This window comes from Lissotriton helveticus, chromosome 6 (assembly GCF_964261635.1).
Source record: "Lissotriton helveticus chromosome 6, aLisHel1.1, whole genome shotgun sequence".
NCBI classification, from domain to species: domain Eukaryota; kingdom Metazoa; phylum Chordata; class Amphibia; order Caudata; family Salamandridae; genus Lissotriton; species Lissotriton helveticus.
Genome location: NC_136067.1, coordinates 1,790,113,025 through 1,790,137,098, shown reverse-complemented (window position 1 = coordinate 1,790,137,098; position 24,074 = coordinate 1,790,113,025). Strand labels below are relative to the sequence as shown.

The 24,074-nt window shown below is 46.8% G+C and overlaps 1 protein-coding gene across 1 annotated transcript in view; it reads right to left on the bottom strand.

Annotated features, from left to right (window-relative positions):
* LRPPRC (leucine rich pentatricopeptide repeat containing) overlaps positions 1 to 24,074 on the bottom strand; it is an 848,306-nt gene that overhangs the window by 235,355 nt on the left and 588,877 nt on the right. The window contains exons 26-27 of the mRNA XM_078649683.1: positions 16,551 to 16,619; positions 15,404 to 15,494 (exon numbers count right to left, since the gene is read on the bottom strand). Of these exons, the coding sequence (XP_078505809.1) occupies positions 15,404 to 15,494; positions 16,551 to 16,619 (160 nt within the window). The remainder of the gene's footprint in view (positions 1 to 15,403; positions 15,495 to 16,550; positions 16,620 to 24,074) is intronic.

Genomic DNA, 24,074 nt, shown 5'->3' with positions numbered 1-24,074 from the left:
GAAGAGCGATGGCGTCTCTTCGACTTCTTGTGCCTCTTACCTGAGGACTTGAAGCCCGACGAATGGTGTCGCCTCGTCGAGCTTCGATGACTGTGGTGCCGCGAACGGTCCCTCGACCCCCTCCTGGACCGGGACCATGAGCGGCGCGGGGCCGACTGTCGGAGCTCAAGGCGCTTACGGGACCGCTCCCGTCTAGCCTTCGACGTCAAGGCCCGGAAGTCGGGGCACGACTGGTCGTCGTGGTTGGCCCCAAGGCAATACAGGCACCGGTGGTGGGGATGGAGTAGTTTCTGTCCTGTAACTCCAGTTCTGTAGTAGGGGTATCTCTGTTATAGTCATAATCTAGTGAATAGTCCCGCCCATGTGCGTGGACCCCGGAGCAATCAAAAATAATCTCTTACAGTGTCAAAAAATGCAGAAATGCATAGACACTTAAGAGAGAATTTAAAGACAGATAATGCAGCCAAAAAAGGCTACACTGTCCAGTACTTCAACTAGAAATTCCACCACAAAATCCACAAAACAGCAAAGCCTGTACAGATTTCCCTTGCTTAACAGCAAAATCCCTCAGGAATGATAGAGAGAAGAACCTGGACAGACAAGCCCCATAGGCTGCCATTATGTGGCTTAAATAGGATACTGTGCCTTTAAGGAACCTTCCAGAACCTTCTCCCAGTATCCCAGAATGCATAGCAGGTCCAACTTAGTTTCAGTTCGTTTTGAAGGCGTAAAAAACGCCAGACCTGTAGCATTATGCACCTGAACAAATCTCCACCGGGGAGGCGGGAGGGCGCTTATGACTATAACAGAGATACCCCTACTACAGAACTGGAGTTACAGGACAGAAACTACTCCTTCTGTAGTAGGGGATCTCTGTGTATAGTCATAATCTAGTGAATAGAATGGCAAGCCCATCCCCACATCAAGCGGCGGTGGAGAGTATGAAAGGACGCCACTATTGTGCAAACAAATTCCGCAGCGAAGCCTGCCCAACCTGAGCGTCTGCCCTGGCATCAGTGTCCAGGCAGTAATGCCTAGCAAAGGTATGGACCGACTTCCAAGTGGCCGCCTTGCAGATCTCTGCAAAGGGAACATTACGAAGCATAGCTGTCGTGGCAGCTTTGCCTCTGGTGGAATGAGCCTTAGGCTTACCCCCTAAGGTCTTATTAGCTTTGCAGTAACACAATTGTATGCAGGACACAATCCACCTCGAGATGGACTGTTTAGAGGTAGCAAGACCTGTCCTGACTGAGCCATAATTAATGAACAATTGGTCTGACCTACGAATATCTTTAGTCTTATCAAGATAAAACTTCAGCACCCTCCTCACATCCAGGGAATGTAAAGACCTTTCCGCTGGAGATGACGGATTCTGAAAGAACGTAGGCAAAGTGATAGTCTGATTGATATGAAAATCAGAAACAACCTTGGGAAGAAACTTAGGGTGAGTACGCATAACAACCTTAGCAGCATGAAATACAGTATAAGGTTCTTGGCAACACAACGCCTGAATTTCACTCACCCTGCGGGCCGATGTAATGGCCACGAGGAACGCCGCCTTCCAGGACAGGTGCTGCAACGAAGCCTTATGAATAGGTTCAAAAGGCTCCTTCATCAATCTGGACAGCACCACATTCAAGTCCCACGAAGGCGAAGGAAGCCTGACAGGAGGGAACACTTTCTTCAAGCCTTCCAAAAAATATTTGATCACAGGGATCTGGAAGAAGGAAGTCTGTGAAGGGCCTTTCCTGTAGGCAGTCAAAGCAGCCAGATGAACCTTAATGGAATGGACATTAAGGCCCGACTGCGCCAGATGCAGTAGATATGGAAGGATGACATCTTCCTTGCATGTCGTAGGGTTAAAGTTCTTAGACTTGCACCAGATGCAAAACCTCTTCCACTTGTAAGCATAAGAAGTCCTAGTGGAAGGGCGTTTAGCCTCCTTCAGTATGTCCATACAATCCTCTGGGAGATTCAGATGGCCATATTGCACTATTTCAGGAGCCATGCCGCCAAACTCAAAGACGAGAGGTTGGGGTGCACCATCTGCCCCCCGAACTTCGTGAGAAGGTCCGGCCTGCACGGCAGCTTCATGTGAGGAAGGAGAGACCGGTGAAGCAGGTCCGTGAACCACCACTGTCTGGGCCATTCCGGGGCAATCAGAATCATTCTCGCCCTGGATTGGGACAGCTTGATGAGAACCGCCGGAATCAGGGGAATTGGTGGAAAAGCGTACAGAAAGCTGTTCGACCAGTTGATCCATAACGCGTTCCCCAGCGTCCCCGGCTGGTAGTACCTGGAGGCGAAGCCTCTGCATTTTCTGTTTTCGGCGGTGGCGAACAGATCTACGTCTGGAGTCCCCCAACTTGCGAAGACTTCTCCCAGAACTTCGTCACTTATGACCCATTCGTGGTTTTCCTGAATGAGTCTGCTCAGTTTGTCTGCCTGAACATTCTGCACACCTGGCAGGTGGGTGGCCGTTATCGACAGTCCTCGAGCCAGAAGCCAGTGCCAGATCGCCTGCGCCTCCTGCGACAGAGTGCGCGATCTCGAGCCCCCCTGCTTGTTGAGGTAATACATCGTTGTCGTGTTGTCTGTCTGAACAAGCAGAGAGTTGGTCTGAAAGGACGGGTGAAAAGCCTTCAGCGCCAAGTGCACAGCCCTGAGTTCCAGGAAATTGATGTGGTACGTGGCCTCCGTCTGGGACCACGTCCCTTGAATCTGCAGGTCTCCGGAGTGCGCTCCCCAGCCCTGGAGAGAAGCATCCGTCACGATAGTCTGTGTGGGAATGTCCTTGTGGAAGGGAACCCCCCTGAGAAGATTCTCCTTCGAGCACCACCACTTCAGAGACTGAAGAGCATGTAGAGACAGTCGTATCTTGTCGTCCCAAGATCCTCTCCTCTGGTCCCATTGATCCTCCAAGCACTCCTGCAGCGGTCTCATGTGCAGCCGCGCATGTGGCGTCAGGAAGATACACAAGGCCATCGATCCCAGCAGAGAAGACACCGTCCTCACTGTCGTGGATGGAGTAGACATGAGAGCCTGAGCCTTCCGAAGGAGTGATAAACGTCGTTCCTCCGAAGGAGACACGCTTGCTGACAGCGTGTTGATGGAGGCTCCCAAGTACTGGATGCACTGGACCGGAGTCGGGACAGACTTGGACATGTTGATGTGCAACCCCAGCTTGTTCAAGAGAACGCACGTCCTCTGGAAGTGTGCTTGAGCTTCCGAGAAGGAGGAGGCCTTGATCAACCAATCGTCCAGGTACGGGTAGACAAACACCTTGTTCTTCCTCAGGTGTGCCGCTACCACTGCCATGCATTTCGAAAATGTCCTGGGTGCAGACTTCAGCCCGAAGGGAAGCACCGTGGACTGATAGTGATTGGTGCCGACTTGAAAGCGCAGAAACTTCCTGTGTTTGCACGCAATAGGCACATGGAAGTATGCATCCTGTAGATCTATGGCACACATCCAATCTCCTCGTTGCAGCTGAGGGTAGATCTGATGCAACGACAGCATGCGAAACTTTTCTCTGCGAATCCACTTGTTTGCCTGTCGCAAGTCCAGAATGGGCCTGAACTCGTTCTTGTCCTTCTTGCGGACGAGAAAGAACCGAGAGTAAAGACCTCTTCCTCTTTGAGACAGAGGTACGTCCTCTATCGCCCTTTTCTCAGCAGGATGTCTGCCTCCGCCTGGAGCTCGCGCAGCTGGTACTGCGAGCTGACCGGAGGGATCGATGGAGGAGGGCTGATGAACCGAAGACTGTATCCATTGCAAACAATATTCAGCACCCACTTGTCCTGAGGAATTTTTCTCCACTCTGCCAGAAAAAATTGAACGCTTCCCCCCACCGGAGTGGGTAACGGACGAGGGGGAAGTAACCGCTCAGGGTCGAGACCCGGCCGGGCCCTTGGTCGCGGTAGAGGACTGTTGTCTACCTCTACCCCCCTGGCGTTTCTGGAAGGGCCGTCTGTACTGCTGCTGTTGTGGCTGCTGCTGATGCTGCCCAGAAGACTGTCCCCTTCCTCGACCCTGCGACCCGAACCGTCGCTGGAACTGGCGGTAGGGTTTCTTCTCCTTGGGCTTCTCCAGGCCCACCGCCGTCAGGGTCTCAGCCTCGGCCTTCATCCTGGCCATTTCATCATCCGCGTGTTTCCCGAAGAGGGTATCTCCGGAAAACGGCAGATTCGCCACACGTTGTTGCGCTTCAGGCTTAAGGGACGTCAACCTGAGCCAAGCATGGCGCCTCTGGTTTATACCGTGGCAGTATCCATGCGCGGACAGCAGGGAGATATCTGCCGCGGCACTAATGGCCTGGTTAGAGACCAGCATCCCCTCCTGGACGATCTCCATGAAGTCCTCTCTGCGGTCGCGAGGAACGAGGTCCGCAAACTGCTCCATCGAGTCCCACAGCGAACGGTCATATCGTCCCAACAGAGCCGAGTCACTGGCGGCCTTCATCGTTGTGGAGGACGTCCCACACTCCTTCCGTCCAGCCGAGTCCATTCAGCGGCTCTCCTTATCAGGAGGCACAGTGGATGCAGGGGAGGTGGCATGGAGCTTCTGAGCCGCTGTCACGATCACCGAGTCCGGTGTCGGGTCCTTTCTCAAGAAAGCTGGGTCCGACTCTGGAGCTCTGTATTTCTTGATGAGCCTGGAGGGCGCAGACTTCACCACCGCCGGTGTTAGGAAGAGCTGTTCCGCAGGCTCAAGGAGCCCTGGCACCAAAGGCAGTAGGGGGCGAGACAGGTGTTTCTTATGTAATGTCTCAAAGATCACAGAAGTTGAAGGCGTAGGAGCTGTAACCTTGATCCCCAACTTCGCTGCCCCACGCAGGAGAACCTCCTGAAACGTACCAATGTCATCTACTGGGGACACCCTAGTCTCCGGTGAATCAGATAACGTTGGCGAGTAGGAACGGGTCCCCGAGGTAGAACGGGACCGGGACCTATGCCTCCTATGGCGATGCCTGGATCTCGATGAAGACCCGCGACCACTCCTAGATCTGTCTCGTTTTCCCGAGCGAGACCTAGATCTCTTGGGCCTGGGCCTGTCCGTAGGCCTCTCCGGGTCAGACGCCTTAGGCTTCGGAGGAACCTTCGACTTAGGAGTCTTCTTCGGGGGTGTCGGGTACTTGGGTATCGACACCGACCTCGGCGGAACCGGTGGAGGAGGCGTAACCGGAACCGGGACCTTTGGAGCCGGCAGGGGAGGCAAGGGGGGAGGGGTCGGAGCCCTCGGAGGCGGACCCCTGGGTAAAGGAGGCGGAGTAGGCTTCTTCGGGGTATACACCACGGAATACGCCGTTCCCGGCGAGCCATCACCATGTCCAGACTGTGGGGAGCCCCCGACCGTCCTGGGCCTGTCCGTACAACCTCCTGACGCCGAAGACCGGTGCCCAGACAACGAATGCGGGCCCTTCGACGGCGATCGGCCCTTCGGCGTCGACCGTTCCACACTCCTCGACGTCGACCGGTGTCTATGCCTCGACGTCGACCCCGACCAGATGGAAGAACCGCGGAATCTCGACGACGAGCGATGGCGTCTCGACGGCGACCTCGACGTCGACCTCTTAGACCGTCTCGACGTCGATCTCTTAGACCGTCTCGACGTCGATCTCTTAGACCGTCTCGACGTCGACTTCTTCGGCGCCGGAGACTCTCTTCCGTCTCGACGGCGACCTCGACGACGAGGATCCCCTCGACGGCGATGTCTTCGACGGCGAACGGCGGTGTCGCCTCGACGGCGAGCGCCGACGCCGGGTCCTCCGATGTCGTCCACTCGACGCCGACGTCGACGAGGAGGAAATCGACACCGGCTTCGACGGCGGCCTGAAAACGTCCCTCGACGTCGACGGGCGACGTTTTCTCAACCCAGAGCCCTGGGGAAACCCGGAACTGGCCGTGGACCTTCCTCTCGACGCCGTGGTCATAGCTACTGACCCAGACGGAGATTTTGGACGAGAGCCGGACTTCCTGCCCCTGGGGAGCCCCCAGCATGGGCAGAAGGAGCCCCTCCTGACCCACCTCGAGCCTTCAATCTTCTTTCTTCAAGTCCCTGAAGTCTGATTTTTCTCCTGTCCTTCAGGGTCCTTCCAGAGAAGCCTCTACAGATCACACACTCCTCAGGGATGTGGGAAGAGGGAAGGCAGAGGATACAGACCTCATGGGGGTCTGATTTGGCCTTCTTCCTGGAGCACTCCGGGCATTTATCAAATAATGCAGGCATTATTGACAACAAAAGAGTGCAGAAACCCAAGAAGAAAGTCACCAAAGTACTCAGAGCACAAAAATCGAATTTAGTGCAAAAAACACCAACAAAACCCTTGAAAAGGGAGAGCTCAATGCTCCAGGGTCCTGCTTGCAGGAGCCGGAAAAAAGAACTGAAACTAAGTTGGACCTGCTATGCATTCTGGGATACTGGGAGAAGGTTCTGGAAGGTTCCTTAAAGGCACAGTATCCTATTTCAGCCACATAATGGCAGCCTATGGGGCTTGTCTGTCCAGGTTCTTCTCTCTATCATTCCTGAGGGATTTTGCTGTTAAGCAAGGGAAATCTGTACAGGCTTTGCTGTTTTGTGGATTTTGTGGTGGAATTTCTAGTTGAAGTACTGGACAGTGTAGCCTTTTTTGGCTGCATTATCTGTCTTTAAATTCTTTCTTAAGTGTCTATGCATTTCTGCATTTTTTGACACTGTAAGAGATTATTTTTGATTGCTCCGGGGTCCACGCACATGGGCGGGACTATTCACTAGATTATGACTATACACAGAGATCCCCTACTACAGAACGGTAACCGACATCAGTCGGTTGCAGTCGGTACAGGGCTTGAACCTGGGTATTCCCTACCGGCACCGAGAGTCGTGAGATTCGAGAAGAGATCAAAAATGATCAAAAAAGTTTAGTCAAAAAGTGACTAAGGTACTGCTTTCTCCGGACCTGCGCTTGCTGGCGCGGAAAAAAGAAGAACTGACGTCAGCGCGTGAGGGCGGCGTCTAAGTACTCCGACGACGTCATCCCGGCACCGACGACTGACGCGGAGCCGCAGACGACGCCTACCGACACGCAAGGGTACTGCTACGCAAAATTTTCCGGATCCAGTCTGACGCCTGGGGGTTATTCTAAGGTAAGGAATCGAACGAACGTGTTTCTTTCAGATACAGATTCAGGAGACATGGGAAAATATGGGGAAAACATTAAAGCGAGTTAGAGAAAACTAAATATAAAAAGATTTCAGCGGACTATAAGGACATGATTATCAAGGAAAAAACATCCTACTTTACACAAAAGATAGAAGCCGCGAAAATCCCTACCCAAGAACTATTCCAGATTATTATTAAATTGACATTGGAAACATCCAATAAATTGATACACAAGCCAATCATTTTGCAACACACTAGCTGACCTTTTCACCACAAAGTTGATCTGTATAATGGGCACTCAGCACCTGTCTCTCCCTTCTCTAATGATTTCATTCCTTAAATTGGTTATGTAGAGATTGAGAACTTTAAAGAGTTCCCCCCTCCAACTAAGGAGAAAGTAGTGACTTTGTTTAAATCTACTAAATCCGGGTTGCCGCCCAAACACTGCCCTCTGAGGGTGACTAAATTAGCTCCTGAAACTATTGCCTCTTAATTAACCAACATCTTTCAACTTATTCTAAGTCTTTGCCAGCTAAAATAGTAGAAAAGATCATGAATAAGCAATTAGTTAATCACATTTAACATAATAATCTCCTAGAACCAACTCAATTGGGATTCCATAGTGGCCATAGCACTGAGACAGCCCTAATTAAAGCCACTGAGGAGATCATTTGGTCAATAGACCAGGGAGGCAGTGCAGCCCTCATCTGATTAGATCTATCATAAGCATTTGGCACCATCAACCAGAGCGGCTGATAGATCATTTGGTAAAGATGGTTATCAGTGACAGTTTGGGCTCTATTAAGCTCTTTCCTCCTGGGCAGAGAACAGTTCGTAGCATTTGGTGAGTTTGTCTCCCAGCCTTTTTCTTTACCCTGCAAGGTCTCTCAGGGGTCCTCGCTTAGTCCTACTTTATTTAATGTTTAGGTCACCTGTCTAGCTAAATGAATAAGATCTATTGAGTTTTCCCTTGCTTCCTATGCAGACAACACACAAACGGTCGTGTCCCTGGCCTGTGGTGATAATGGGGTAGGGTCTAGATTCCGCTACTGCATGCTGGCAGTCAGTGGTTGGATGGAAGAGAATTGTTTGAAGCTGAACTCTGGATATATGGAAGTTCTGCTGTTTGGTTCCTAGCCCTCTTTTTGGACTCCCCGCCTGCTGGCCGCAAGATTGGGTGTACTTCCTACACCAGTTACAAAGACTCGGAATTTGGGAGTATTAATTGATGATAAACTTATACAGAACAAATCAATGCTATCACTTCCTCTTGATTCTACACTTGAAGGATCATAAAGAACAAGTTACTTACCTTCGCTAACGATGTATCTTATCTGTAAGAGACATATTTGTTATAGATTCCTTACCTTAGAATTACCCCCAGGCGTCAGACTGGATCCGGAGAATTTTTCCCTAAGCAGTAGCCCTGCGAGTCGGAAGGTGGCGTTGTGGTTTCCAGGATGATGTTGTGGTGCCTACTTAGATGCCACCCTTGCACGCTGACGTCAGTGGTTTCTTTTTCAGCGCCAGCCTAGGGCAGATCCGGTGAAAGCTTGCCCTTAGTAATTTTTTTACTAACATTTTTCCACTTTTGTCGACGTCTTTTTTCGAGTCTGACTCCTGGTGCGCGAGGGATGTTCCATCGACGGACCGGCTTCATGCCTTGTGACTCCTGTCACAAGCTGATGTCTGTGATGGATCTGTACCTCGTGTGCCTCTGGTGCCTGGAGCACGACCCGAAATCGTGCACCGACCGTCGGGCAATGAATCTGAAGTCTTCGGGGGAGGGGCCCTGAAAGCTTTTGGAGGCGCAGCAGTTGGCTCCCGATCTCGCTCAAAGGGAAGGTCTCGAGACTGGTTGCGGTGTCACCACAACTCCAAGCCTTCGCACTCTTCGGGTAAATCAAAACACAAGAAGGCAGCGAAGAAGCACCATCACTCGTCGCCTTCTCACCGTCGGTCGGCTGACTTGACTTGGGATCCGGAGTGTCGTCGGCTCTAAGTCTCCAGTCTCCAGTAACTGAATCAGGGATGACAACCCCTCGTTTCTGGGAGCCATGGTGCCCCCCGCCCAACTTCGCACGTTCTATGAGGCCCTTCAATGAATCTTTGGGCAACCTGACTCCGCTGGCATGCCTTTGTTTCCGGTGGAGCTGGTTGGGGGCCCTGGACCTTCCCTGGCATGGAGCTGGATCGATCGACGTTGAATCTGATGATGCCATAGGGTACTTTTGTTCCCTTGTTCATCCCAGGTATTCCCTATCGCCCTGAGGCTGGTGATGGGGGGGGGGGGGGGGGGGGGGGGGGGGGGTTGCTGGACCCTTTGACAGGTCAATTGGAAGAACCGGACTGGAGAGGAATTGGGTGACGCCAGTGGTCTGGACACCTCCCCAAACTTTGGCATGCTTTCTCCCCCTACCGTGACTACGGAGTAGGATGTGTCCTATGCAGTGGTGGTGTGTAGGGCAGCTGAGGCCTTGGGCCTGGAGCGCCCTACAGTGGCAGTCAGGACTAACCTCCTGACAGAGGTGCTTCAACCGGCGGCAACTTCCTCCGAATTCCTCACGAACGTCCTTCTGAGCCCTTGGTCCAATCCCAGCACAAGGGCTCCTGTGGAATTGACGACTGCCCGCCGCCACCGCTTGGCTCCGGGCGTTCCCATTTTCCACACCCAACACCCTTCACCTGGGAGCTTCATGATCAAAACTTCCTCTTCTCAGGGCTCATTCCCTTCTGCACCCCAGGACAGGGAATCCAAGAAGATGGATCATCTTGGAAAGCGCATGTTCTCTTCCTCCAGCTTGGCACTGCGGACCATGAATACCACATGCCTACTTGGGCTGTTACATCCCTACAGTCTGGGACACGGTTGCGCAGTTGCTGCCTCAGTGCCCGGAGGCGGCCCGGACCATTCTCTCCCAGGCAGTGGCGGATGAGAGAAACGCAACCAAATTCATTATCAGATCTGGACTGAATACCACGACTCACTAGGCAGAACGATTGCCACGTCTGTAGCACTTCGGCGCTATGCACAGTTGAGGACATCTGGTTTTTCAGGGTATGTTCAATCAACCCTGCTGGACATGCCCTTCGCCTTTTTGGTGACAAGGCAGACTGCGCTAGAGCGCTTCAAGGATTCTCGGCTAATGACAGATGCTTGGGCCTCGCTGAGTCTTCCCGCCCACCACAGTCTGCCTTTTGCCCCTTTCGTGACTACGGAAGGGGTTCCCCACCAGGTCTGACCCAGTCTAGCCACCGGTCCACACTAGCATGCCAGCCTTTCCATCGCTGGGTCCCAAGGACGTGGGACCCAGCGACGCGGGTCTGGGAACCAGTGGGCGGGCCATTCCACCCTTTCCCCCGCAGCAGCTTCCAAACACTCATAGTCTGACCTCCCAGGCCCATCAGCAGCCATTGGGCGGCAGGATTGGCCATCACCTCCCCCACTGGTAATCCATCACGTCAGACAGGTAGGTTTTGCAGATAGTCCAAAGGGGCTACTCCATCCCCTTCAAGACTACCCATCCCTCCATGCTGCCGTCTTTCAATCGCATGTCAGAGGAACATTTGGCACTTCTCTGCCAGGAAGTCTCAGCTCTCTTGGCCAAGGGAGCTATGAAGAGGGTCCCTGCGCCAGAAGTAGGTTGCTGTTGTTATTCCAGCTACTTTCTGGTGCCCAAGAAGGACAAAGGCCTGCGTCCTATCCTGGATCTCAGGGCCCTCAACCGCTTCCTCTGGAAAGTGAAGTTCAAAATGTTAACCTTGGCTCAAGTTCTATCTGCCCCCGACCCTGGAGACTGGATGGTGGTGTTGGATTTGCAGGACGCCTATTTTCACATTTTCGTCCTGCAAGCCCACAGACATTACCTACGGTTCACAGTAGGCCACGAGCATTCTCAATTTACTGTGTTCCCCTTCGGCCTTACCAGTGCCCCTCGGGTGTTTACGAAAGTGATGGCGGTGATCGCAGCTCACCTGCACAGATCAGGGGTTACAGTCTTCCTTTATCTTGACGATTGGCTGTTGAAGGCGGGCTCGCCCTGGGCTGTTGTCTCCCACCTCCATACTACAGCGGACCTTCTGCATTCACTCGGGTTCTCTATTAGCATGCTGAAGTCACAACTTACTCCCCTCTCAGTCTCTCCTTTTCATCGGGGATGTTCTGGAAACAGTGCGGTTTCGGGGCTATTCTCCCGATCAGCCAGTCCGGGATATTCAGGCTATGATAATGATGTTTCAGCCTCTCTCCCTGATTTCGGTGTGAATGGCCCTAAGGCCATTCACACCGTCTGGCCATTCTGCATCCTGCAGGTGCATTATGCCAGATGGCATATTCAGGCTCTGCAGTGGGACTACGTCCAGATCTCGAGGAAACTGCGCAACAACTGCAGTGGTGGCTAACGAACCAGGATTGAGTCAGAGGCAGATCACTCTCTCTTCCCCAACCAGACCTCACTGTGGTGACAGATGTATCACTCCCGGGATGGGGCGGCCACCTGGGAGAGGTGGAGATCACAGGAGTCTGGTCTCTGGCGGAGTACGAGCTCCATATCAATCTGCTTGGCACTGAAGGCATTCCTTCCCTCCCAGTGCAGGTGCTCACAGACAACACCACCATCATGTGGTACTGCAACAAACAGGGTGGGTGGGGTCTTGGACCCTTTGTAAAGAGGCTCTTCGCCTTTGGACATGGCAGGAACATCAGGGCATTACTCTGGTGGTTCAACACCTGTCATGTTCTCTGAACACCAGGGCGGACAAACTCAGCCGTCTGTGCCTGGTGGATCCCGAATGGCATCTTCATTCGGAGGTGGTGCAAGGTCTCTTTCAGCAATGGGGAGTCCCTTGGTTACATCTTTTCGCCACCAAAGAAAATGCGCAATGTCAGCACTTCTGCGCATTGGAGTTTACAATGCGGTGCTTGCTCGGCGACGCTTTCTGTTGCAAGTGGAGTTGTGGTCTCCTGTATGCCTTTCTGTCTGTACCACTTCTGCCCCAAGTTCTGAAGAAGATCAAGCGTGACCGAGCCCAAGTCGTTCTTGTGGCACCAGACTGGCACAAACAGTCTGGTACCCAGAGCTCCTAAGCATGGCTATCGATTCTCTGATCAGACCGCCCCTTCGGGAGGATCTTCTGACGCAGCAGCAGGGGATGGCCATCCACCCGAACCTGCCCAGCCTCCACCTCCTTGTGTGGAGATTGAGCAGCGACAGTTCAAAGCTTTTGACCTTCCTTCCGAAGTTTGCGATGTCACGCTGGCAGCTAGGCGTCCCTCCCGCCATGGGATGTTGTGCAACATGGCTTAACAGTAATTGTAGTTGTATTCATATAGTGCTTACTACCCCATACGAGGCATTGAGGAGGCTTATTGGCGAGTAGCACACTACTACGGAATGCAAAGGTGGATTAGTGGTGGTTTAATAGCGGGAAATAAAAATTGTAATTGGGAGTGATGGGAGTAGAAGACATGTGAGTGTTAGTTGAATGAAAAGAATAAAGAATAGATAGAGGAGTGAAGAGTTTGGAAAGAATAGTTTGGGAGTTCATAGTAGTAAAAGAGGTGTGGGTTAAGTTATAGAGTGGAAGTAGGGCACATTTTGGAAGAGGGATAGGATGAGTCATAGATGGTGATTTGATGAGGTTTGGGGAGATTAGTCAACTTTTTTTTCTCTGCGGTGGGAGAAAAGTATATAAATATGTGAATACATGACCACACAAGAGGTATACTTACATAGAGATGTTAATGTGCATATGGCAAAAAGCAGGAGATATAAAATTGTACTAGATAAAGTTCGATATGTACATGCATTGATATATTTACAAATTCAGGCCTTTCATTTTTGCTCTAAATTAAGATTTAAAAATGTGGGGGTTTTTAAATGTATATTTGTCCCTCAATATTTTAATAGTGAAGCATTTGAAGATACAATTTTTATAATCATATTTAAACATTTTTTACAGATGTATTATAGGAAAAATAAATCCATAATCATATACTCATCTTATATGTCATTGATGTATTGATCTACTTGTATATGGATGTAATGATAAAGGTACATACATATATATATATATATATATATATACACACACACACACGTACTATATATTTAAATTCCTCTAGTAAGTATAGAAACAAATAGAGCGATACATACATTTTTGTCTGGGTTTTTTCCATGAATTAGTATTTGCTTTCATTATTTTGATGTATTGATTTTGTTATAAGTATATTGAATAGTTAACATTTACACATACTTTCTGCATTATTATATGTTGTGATATGAGTGATCATAAAGATCCATAAGCATGTAGTCAAATACATTTGGTATTTATGTAATAACCTATATACATTTAATAAATATGAGTTTATATATTTTAGTAGTAAGTAAAATATATGTTTGTTGAGCATACATATAAGAAAGTGTATATATTTGTATTAATAAGTAATATGTGCATTTTTACAAAGGGTGCACGTATCTGAATACATACATATAGTTAAAGTATACACACATACATGCACCATTGGTGTCTTGTGCATACTATTGCTGTACATTTGTATTTTGAATAAGGGTGTCAAACAGGGAAAAGCCAGCTCTCGAGTAATCTCCTGAAGATAAGATGGTTATCTGTGGATCTTATGTTTGGGGGTAATGAACTCCATAGTTTGGCTGCTTTAACAGAGAAAGATGTTCCACCCATGTATTTGATTCTTGAATGCTGGCATTTTGAGGTAGAGTGCCAATCTGGAGTGGAAGTTTCTTTGTTGTATGCATTTTGTGATTTTCTTTCTGATGAAGTGGTCCTGTTCCATGTGGTGCTTTGTGTGTGATACAGAGCCGCTTGAAACTGGATCGTCTGGCAATGAGTAACCAATATAGGGGCCTTAAGGCTGGGGAGATGTGGTCTGGTGGCTTTACATGTAGGAGTAGCCTGGCAGCAAAGTTTGAATTTGTTGTAATCTTTTTAAGTTGATAGAGGTGATCCATTGTAGAGGCCAATGGCGTAATCAAGTTTAGAGAGTACAAGAGAGATAGTAGCTTATACCTTGCGTAGAATCCTAGGTGTGGGATTATGCGTTGCAAAGTTTTCATAGTAAGGAAGCTTGATCTTGTAACTTCTCCACTTGGGCATTCATTGATAGCTTAGAGCCAATGGTAATTTCAAGGTTGCTTACTTCCTTGAAAACTTAAGAAGGCGGCCCCAGAATGTCAGGCACGTCAGGAGAGTGGTTTATTATTTTTTCAATCGCCACAGGTGAGAATTTCAGTTTTGGACAGCAGCCTGTACTGCTGTGCAAAATATATATATTTTTTTAACTGGCATTGCCAATAGGTCTTGCATAGGCAAACCTACTGCCCAGAGCTGGTTTATGCTTTGAATAAGACTTTTTTTTCTTTGTGTTGATACCTAGTCTAATCTTCAATATTTTGGATCCATCATGAATAACTTATTTCCCTTACTGCTATTGTGAACACTCAATTCTACAACAAACTAATTTTGCTTCAGCTAAAATCAGGTGAGGATAAGTAGTCACATTTATGATGTTGACCTTAAGAAAGGGACTCATTTCTCCTTTCCATCTAATGAAGTCTAATGGTTGCACTACAGCACCAGTGTTCTTCAAAGTTTAAGGTATATAGTAGCGATGACCAGAGCTTACTTATTAGGTTTTACATAACATGAACATGACCCAATGGCATTAGACTGCTTTATTATAATAATTATCAGAGTGCAAGTATCAATACAGTAAACACAGGATATTACAGATGCAGAGTAAAAAAATAAATTGAGAAAGGGGAAGGAATTTTAAAGATGGAAAATATACAACTGCAAGTAAAGTACACTTCTATGTAAAAAGGACACCACATAAGTTAACATTATAACCTGGCAGCACAGCGTTGGTAAAGAAGAATCACTCATGAACGTACAGAAAAGAAAGCACTCCCGAGCACAACTTAGGATACTTTAGAAAAGGAAGAAGAGGCAGGAGAGGGGAAATACCGTTAACACTAACAGTGCTTGAGTGTGGGGTACAGTAGATTGGGGGTAATGAGTGTCAGTGCTGGGACCAACATGAATTATCTTTGGAAAAGGACATATGAGGAACGGGGTTAGGCTCCATTGTGATCACATTGCAATCTATGCGCAGCAGAAATATGACATCACTAAATCTTAATTTACTAATCCAACTGATACATTAGAGATGTCTCGTAACCCCTAAACACATTCTATTAATCTAATTGCCCATTAAAAACAAACTTACTGCACAGCTTTAGTAGGTAGAAGTACATCTCATCTCTGTCACATTCAAACAGCTTCTGAGTCATTTCTACAAAGTTTTCTAGGGTTTCCATCTGAAGAAAGAAACAATAATTGATGCAATTACTGAATCTTTTCATTTACACATGTCTCACTTTGAGCATAGTTAATGATAAAAATCTGTTCCTCTGTCTACGTAAATTTGACTTGTCTGGTTGTTTCTCTATCTGGGCGATACTATGTATGTGCTTAATTTTTAGTTGCGCTTCATTTACATTTTATGTTCTAGGAAAGTTAACAGAAACAAAGAGAAAACCAAAGGGCATGTCAGAAGTCCGTACCTCAATTAAAAGTTCAAAATAACATTAAAAGATAAAATGATACCAATAACTTCTAATCTGTTTAAATTAATACAGTTTCTCCTCTGTTCCCACAGAATAACATACCACCTAAAGAAAATGTAACACATTTATTTATTTATTCAAAGTTTTATATAGCGCGAACAAGATCCTTACGGATATCAGAGCGCTTCACAGAGACAGGGGTAGGGGCAACAGGAATGGACACATAATTTGTTGTTTGACACTTTCACCTAAGGGGCCAACTCCAACACAACAAAAGAGTTGTTACAGAAGTCAGCAATAGCAAAGGAGACTGGTATACGCCTGCTTGCATTTTTAGGTTTAGGCATGGCTCTAAAAATATTCTTTTCTTTTTGATTCGGCCCTTCGTATCTTTCTGGTGCTGTACAAGCATTGCAATAAAAGCATTTCATGTAATCACTGGAGAAACATTATTCTAACTGATGCAATACCAAGAGCGGACAAAGCTCCACAAGCTGCTCTGTGAAAGACTGATTCATTAAGCTGGACGTGTTTGTTTACCAGGGGTGGAAAATTAGGCTTTGTGTGTTAATTCAAGAACTACAAGATCCTGTTTTTGCACAAAAGATTTTTTTTCTGTTCACAATTGTCCGACTTTCTGAAAAGTAGATTTGAGTCTTCTTTAGTTACAACATGAATTCAATTCAAGTCGAAGAGGGTCTAAGCTGCTTGGTTAATACAACCAGTAGGGGGGTGGATGGCTCAATAAAAAAAAGAAAATTCTATCCAACAATGTAATGATACCAGGCAGTGAATGCATTCACTCACCTGGTTGCCAGTAATGCATTTCTCAGCAAACCACTGCAGTCTTCCAGGGCGTGCTCTTAAGCCGGGAGTCTAAAATAATTACAGGCAAAACCCGGTTATATTGCTTTGTTATAAATTCTAGGTATCTTCAAGTTAAAGCCAGCATAGTCTATACTTCAGTAACTCAATGTAGTAGTCAAATTGTTAAATATGAGAGGCCTTCTCAAGATCACCAACTTGAAAAACATAAATTTTGTAACCAATGTTGATAATGGCTCTAGTAATACTCAACTTAGAGAATTACAGAAGACTCAGGAGCACTTACCAGGACTTCACCTATCCTCCAGTCCATAAGTAGGTATGTGTTTAATAAATATCTTGGCACAGTAGAATTGCAAACATATCGAGAAGCTGAATTCACTTTAGATAAGCTTTTTTAAAAAAGAAAAACAGTACTAAGTAAGTGCTCACATGAAGATGTGGCCAAAGCTCGATTGATGTATCCATGGCTCTTCCTTTAAATAGCAGGGGTCTGAGTTCAAGTTGACAGAAACCCCACAAAAACGCTGAGTTAAGTAGGAAGTATAAAATACAAAGTAATAGATATCAGATAATAACATTAATGACAGAAGTAGATATAAAAAATATTAGAACATACTTTAGTAATCCATGAGTCCATATATATATATTTTAACCACTTGTAGGAAATTCATCTTCTATTGATTACTCCCCCACTTTACCTGAATAGCTGGTAATTTGACCCTTGGGCAGTGCAGAACTTCTAAACACAATTCAGTGGAATGCACCATTTACTACATAGCACATTTTGTTTCTACATTTAACATTGCATCTTTGACAAGGTAGGCCCACATGATTAGTCTTCAAATCTCAAATTAAATTGTACTTACACTTAAACTAAAAACAAAATAACAAGAGCTTAGCTGTTATGTTATCAGTAAGTAGTTTAAGACAGTTCCGATCTTCCAAAAGTGTACAGTTTGACTAACCACTACTTTTCGGTAACCCCAGCTACTTAGAATCCTCATTCTCAAAGACCAAAATATAGTAAATAAGTTGCATAATGGATAATTATCATTTATGTTGTTTCTGAAACTATTATAAGCGTGTCACAGTTAAGCCTTTCAGCTCACCGGTCAGTGGTGGAGCTCTCAGGCAATCCTGGTCATTCACATTCCCTCTCCTGCAGTAGGGTTAACACCTGACAATATTCAGAGCCCTCATAATGCAACAGTCTTATTTATTTTAATTTTATTTATTTCATTTGTAATGCGCTCTGTCACCTAACAGGCATCCTGGCGCTGGCAAACTCAGAGTACAGTGTGGAAACGTGCGAAAAGAGAGGCAGAAAAAAGGCCACCCAGAGTCCATTCCAAAGTCTGGCAGCTGCTACCCCAAAGGTTCTACCACCCGCTTTGACTTTCCTGAACCTCGAAGTTTTAACTAAGCTCGCCGAAGAGGAACGAAGGCTTCTAACTGGAACATATCACTCAAATTTCCTCTGCAAAGAGACAGGTCTCAGCCCGTGCAGGGCTTTAAACACTAAGCATAGGGACTTAAACTGAATTCTCTGTCCCAGCGGGAGCCAATGCAATTCTGCCATGGCCCGAGAGGAAGAGGACTTTCTAAGCCCAAGGCTAGTTTGGCTGTCGTGGACTGAATCGTAAGAAGTCTATCCAAGAGAATTTTTGGAGATTCTAACAGAAGGGTATTGCAGTAATTTAATCTGCTCAGGATGGTGCTCTGTGCAACTTACGCACGCGACTGGAGGAACAGCAAGGGAAAGATTTTCCACAGAGATCTAATAATCGCTAGGCAGCTGCCCACCGTTTTAGTAATCTGAGCCTCCATTGTCAGCTTATTGTTAAACATGATTCCCAGGTTGCGGACCGTATCAGCTGGTCTAACTGCGGTTGACATACCGCTAGGCCAGAAGTTACTGGGCAGCACAGAAGGGACCCTATCCGCTGAGCAGTAGAGCACCTCAGTCTTGCCTGCATTAAACTGCAGTGAATTACCCTTCAGCCACAGAGCCGTATCACGCAAGCAGCAATGGAACTCTTCCAATGAGGTTGACTGCTCTCCCTCCAAGGAGAGAATAAGCTGCGTATCGTCAGCATAATTTACGATGTTAATATTATGCTCGTTAATGACCGCATTCAGGGGTTTCATATAGATGTTAAATAGAATCGGGCTGATTGCCGAGCCCTGTGGCACGCCATGTGTGATGTTAGTCAAAGCAGTTTGATATGGGGGAGGGACACTGCCTGCTTTCTATCCGAGAGGAAAGACTGGAACCACTCAAGAGCACAGCACATCCCCCACCTCTCTCAGCCTACTCAACAGATTCCCAGGGTTGACCGTGTCGAAAGCGGCAGACAGGTCAAGCAGAATAAGAATAGCTGCCTGACCCCTGTCTGCCCGCATCCGAAGCTCGTCCATCACTGTCACCAGGGCCGACTCCGTACCATGAGCAGGTTGAAAACCAAACTAAGCCTCTTCCAGCAGTTTATGCTGCTCCAGATGGTTAGAGACTCCTACTGACCAGTCATTCTGTAATTTTGGCCGGAAAAGGCAGAAGAGAGATCGGCCTATAATTCTTAGGACATTCCGGGTCAAGAGAAGGCTTTTTTAACAAAGGAGTCACCAATACCTATTTCCAATAGGATGGCACTACCCCACTGGTGAGGGACTGATTACAAATTAACCAAAGAGTATGAAACAATTCTGCCTCAAACTCTTTCCAAATTTTGTGTGGCACGGGGTCAAAAGGAGAACTCGAGGAAATACCACGCGCTACCTTACAGAAGTCCTCCACAGTCAAAGGCACAAACTCAGTTAAATAATTAACAGTCACACTATCTGAGAAGGTGATAGAAACATCAGTGCCACTCTCCACAATATCGCTGAAACCTAAGGTATCAGTGGTTCCAGAGGCCACTTGCTGAAGATCCCCCCCCCCCCCCCCCGCAACTCATCAATAATGGTTTTAATTTTATCGTGAAAGAACTTAGCCAAATTATTACAAAGTTCCTGGGAAGGGGGTATCCGCTTTTTTGTGCACTCAGGGCTAGTAAGACTGTTCAAGATATTAAAGATACTTTTGGAAGTGTTAGGGGTATTAAGAATCATGTTCGAGAAATATTCTGCCTTGACCCTATTAATCTTCTTTTTATAACACAAGATTTTAGATCCTCAAGTGTGTTTATCCTTATCCATATAACCCCGCCTCCACGTCCTCTGCACATTTACAATCAAGTTTCAGGTTTCTTAAGTTGTCATTGAACAACGGAGCCGATGGTCTGCCCCATCTTCTATGATTCTTTAGCGGGGCGAATGCGTCTAAGACTGCAGTAATCTTCACACAGAGGGAAGTATAATTTTCTTCTACCTGCTTGTCTGACGAAAAGGAATCTTCTACCTGAAATAATGGGGCTAAACCACGCTTGCGCAGAAGCGCCTTCCAGTCTCTACCAACATAGTCACTTATAGCACCTGCTTCTCGGGAATCATAATTAGCAATGTCGACAGAAAATTAAAAAAAAAAGTGGTCAGACCAAACCAAAGGCAGAATTTCCATAATGTTAAGATGATGCACTTCGGAAAATATCAGATCAAGTATGTGCCCCTCCTTATGAGTTGCTTTTGCCACCTGCTGGAAGAGGCCAAGACCCTCACACGAGTGGAGAACATTAAAGTAACCTGAATCAAGGGATCCGTTCAACCAAAGATTGAAATCTTGCAAGATGACCAATTTACGATGGGCAGTGGCGAAGTTGGTAAAAATCTCCAGCAGCGACTGCTGCTGAAGCACCGTAAAAGCCCCTGGGGGTCTATAGCAAATAATCCCTGTGACATGGGCGTGAACATTTTTAATGGCAAATCCTAATAATTCAAATCCTTCAACCTCATCAATGTCAGTAGTGACCAAATCCCACGAGCCTTTATAGATCACCATGATCCCACCCCTCCCTCCCCCTCTGTCTTGGTTTGTGGCATATTTTATAACCGGGCGGGCAAGCCAAACCGGGGTCAACATCACACTCTGGGTGGGTCCAGGTTTATGTCATAAACAGAACCTACAGATCATGAAGTTCCAACAACAATTGAATTTCTACACTATGCGTCGGCAAAGATCTTACTTTCAAAAGCCCACTAGGCAAAAGATCTTTATTCGTAAAGTCAGAGGTCAGGGAAGCTGATTCCGCAAATCTGAAGTCCCCCTTGTCTTTGCCCCACTCACCGATATAGTGAAGCTAGTATAACTAATGGGACACCCACCTCCAACAGATCCCAGATATCCAGGAAAAGGGGCAGCGTGGCTGGCGCTGAACGCGTCCTTAACGCGGACGGGCGCAGACGGGCTTGCCTGTCGCACGCCCGCTGCGAGCTCGCGCCGTCATCTATTTTAATGCCCAACCGGCATGGAGAGCTGCAAAGCTAACTCCAAAGATGGCGGGTCCGCTCGCACGGACGGAGCCCGCAATCAGGAGAGCGCAATTAGTCCTAGCGGGAGGGAGATAGAATTATCACCTCCTTAAGCTGTCCCCAAAAAATTGATTAAAAAACCACGACCCCTGGAAAATACACACCCCCCACTAAAAACACAATACGTGCTGGGATTGAAAACGCACTGCCACCTCTTTCAGCACGACAGACAACAGTCACAGAGAGACTTCCAAGCGGTGCGCGCCTGCATCTATTTTTATGCCCAACTGGCGTAGAAAGCTGCAACGCTAACTCCAAAGATGGCGGGTCCACTCGCACGGATGTACCCCGCAATCAGGAGAGCGCAATTAGTCCTAGTGGGAGGGAGATAGCATTATAACCCCCATTACGCTGTCCAAAAAGAATTGATTAAAAAAAAACATGACTCCCCTGGAAAATACACCCCCCCCCCCCCCCCACTAAAAACACAATATGTGCTGGGATTGAAAACGCACTCTCTTCCAGCACGACAGAAAACAGTCTCAGAGAGCCTTCCAAGCCTTATTATCATGTTTGTCAATAGCGACCAAATACAATTATTTTACCTGAAAGGAGGGGATCTAAAAGACACAGAGTAGGCTCTAACCACACAGAGTGAGAGAGGATATGTCAAGAAGGATGGGATTTTTCTTTGATTCTCTCATGCCAGAGTGGGCTGTCATTAGAAGGAGAATGACATCTCTCGGAGTTAGATCTTCCATTTTCAGATTTCTGTAGAACACACCTCCTGGGCATCTTTTGCAATAGAGTGTTTAGCAAAGAAATGAAGTTGGTATAATGATGTAAAGCAGAAGTCTAGGGGTTGCTGTCAATAAGAGCCGAGAGCTGAGAGCCACGTGAAACAATGCTGCTAAGCGGATTTCCATGACATTCTGTAAGAAATCATCTTTTTCTGTAAAGGACAGAGACAACAGGAGTCAGGTGTATTGCTCTGCCTTTACTGAACAGGAAAACTTGATCTGAAGAAAAGGGAAGGAAACCTCCTGCTGATGCATAAGGTGCCTGCTTTAGAACTTCCTTCCTGAGACTGGGAAAGTCCATTTATTGTCTAAACACACAGCTTCTTAACTATTACGTTTTCGGCCAAGTGGTCTTTTTTTCTTACAGGTTGTTCTTTATATTGAAGTTCAGCTAATGCCCAATTCTCCCTCTTCCTTGAAGCTGCAATCCCATACCTTATTGAGCTCTACTTTCAGCTGTGTTATTTTAGTGGTACCCTGAGTCAAAAACTTTGAGACTTATCTGGCAATGTTTTTGTAAAGTTGGTGAGCTTTTGTTGAACATAAGAGTTATGAACTATGAGTAAATTACACACTAGGTTGATTATAGTCTCGTAGTAGGTCGCCCATGTCACTGTATCCAATTAGACAAGATGCTCATCTTTGCCACAAAAAACTTTTATAATTTTCACAAACGAAGTCCTACCTACTAGTAATTTCATGATGACAGCTCTACAAATTACTTATCTGAGCTGCAAAAACATAATTGGTTTCTGACATAATTCTCTTCTCAACCCTGAACAGCTATGCTTTAAATTTGCTCACTCTCTTCAATACCACTCCCAGGGATCCACTCGTAAGCTAATTACACAATAGTTTAACACTCGCAAAGAGTTGTAGACCATATGTACATGTATTTGTAATAAGTCTACGTTAAACATCCACCACCCACTAATTACACAGCTTCCTCTATATGTTCTCATTCCATATAATAGTTGTTTATCTGCACTGTATGCGTTTGCAATGGGACAGCATGTCCTGCGAAAATTATGTTGCTCGTACATAATACGAGGCACTCGGACCTCAGGTCAGAAGACAGGATGGCTCCAAACGATAATACTGGCATATACATTGTTTTGCATCTTGTCTGCTAAATGCCAGCATGGACTGTGGATTTCCTACCACACCAGCTTCATCATGCCTAACAGTGCCTCACTGAAAAGCAAGAATTACATAGAACAGTTGTCATAACAGCAGTGTGCTAAAGCATTTCTTTGCCATCAATGTGAACGCAAAAGTATTTTCTGAAGGGGGGCATTCTGGAATAGCACACTCTCCTTTTATAAGTCTTGTAGCAGTCCCATAACTGTAATTCCAGTAGGAATGCTCGCTCACTTTACTGGTCCTCATTGAAAATATATGGCAGTACGTAAAATTAAGTCTAAATCTTATGATAATTTTGAAGACAAATTAAATAGCCTTGGGCAGGAATCAACCCTGTTGCCAATGGCTTTGAAGGACAGAAGCATGCAAGGTCGCCTTCTTGTGCCTGTGAAGAAAAGGATTGTTTAGTTCCTCAACAAATTCAGTAGGTGAAGCCCGAAGTTAATTGGGGGGGGGGGAGCGAGGGGGGCTGAAGCCATCCAGCATCGATACAAAGTCTGATAATGTTGCTGATGTTACGATAGTAGGAACTGCGGAATTTGCATCAGGTGTCTCAGTCGAATGCATTTTTATTATGGCCAACATGGTGTCTTGAACAGCCTCTCTCAGCGAATGCAGTGGGAAATGTATTTGTTTTTTTGTTTTCTTGAGATTTGGACGAGTTCAAAGAATGCAGATTTATCTGCTCATGTCTTTCTATGTGGGTGCCTAGATTTGCAACTCTTGCAAGAACAGCATTTTGATTTCAACAGCTGCTTGCCTGACTTCCTATATATATTTTTGACTTCCACTTCAAAATGGCCTTACTGTGCATGAATGCACGAGGCACCACAAACATGACTCAATTCCCAAATATCAGATGCACTCAAGACGTGGGTTTGTTGCTCATTCTTTTGCCTCTCGATGATTTTGGATGACACAGTGCATGAAAAAACGAGATGTGAAAACTCCAAAATACTGTGAGCTGCAGAACCCAGTATCTATAAAGCCTATTGGACAAGTTACTACTTGTGTAACGATATATCTGTAAGAGACATTAGTTAGTGATAGATTCCTTACCTTAGAATATCCCCAGGCGTCAGACTGGATCCGGACATTTTTGGCGTAGCAGTACGCATGCGCGTCGGTAGGCGTCGTCCGCGTCGTAATGACGTCG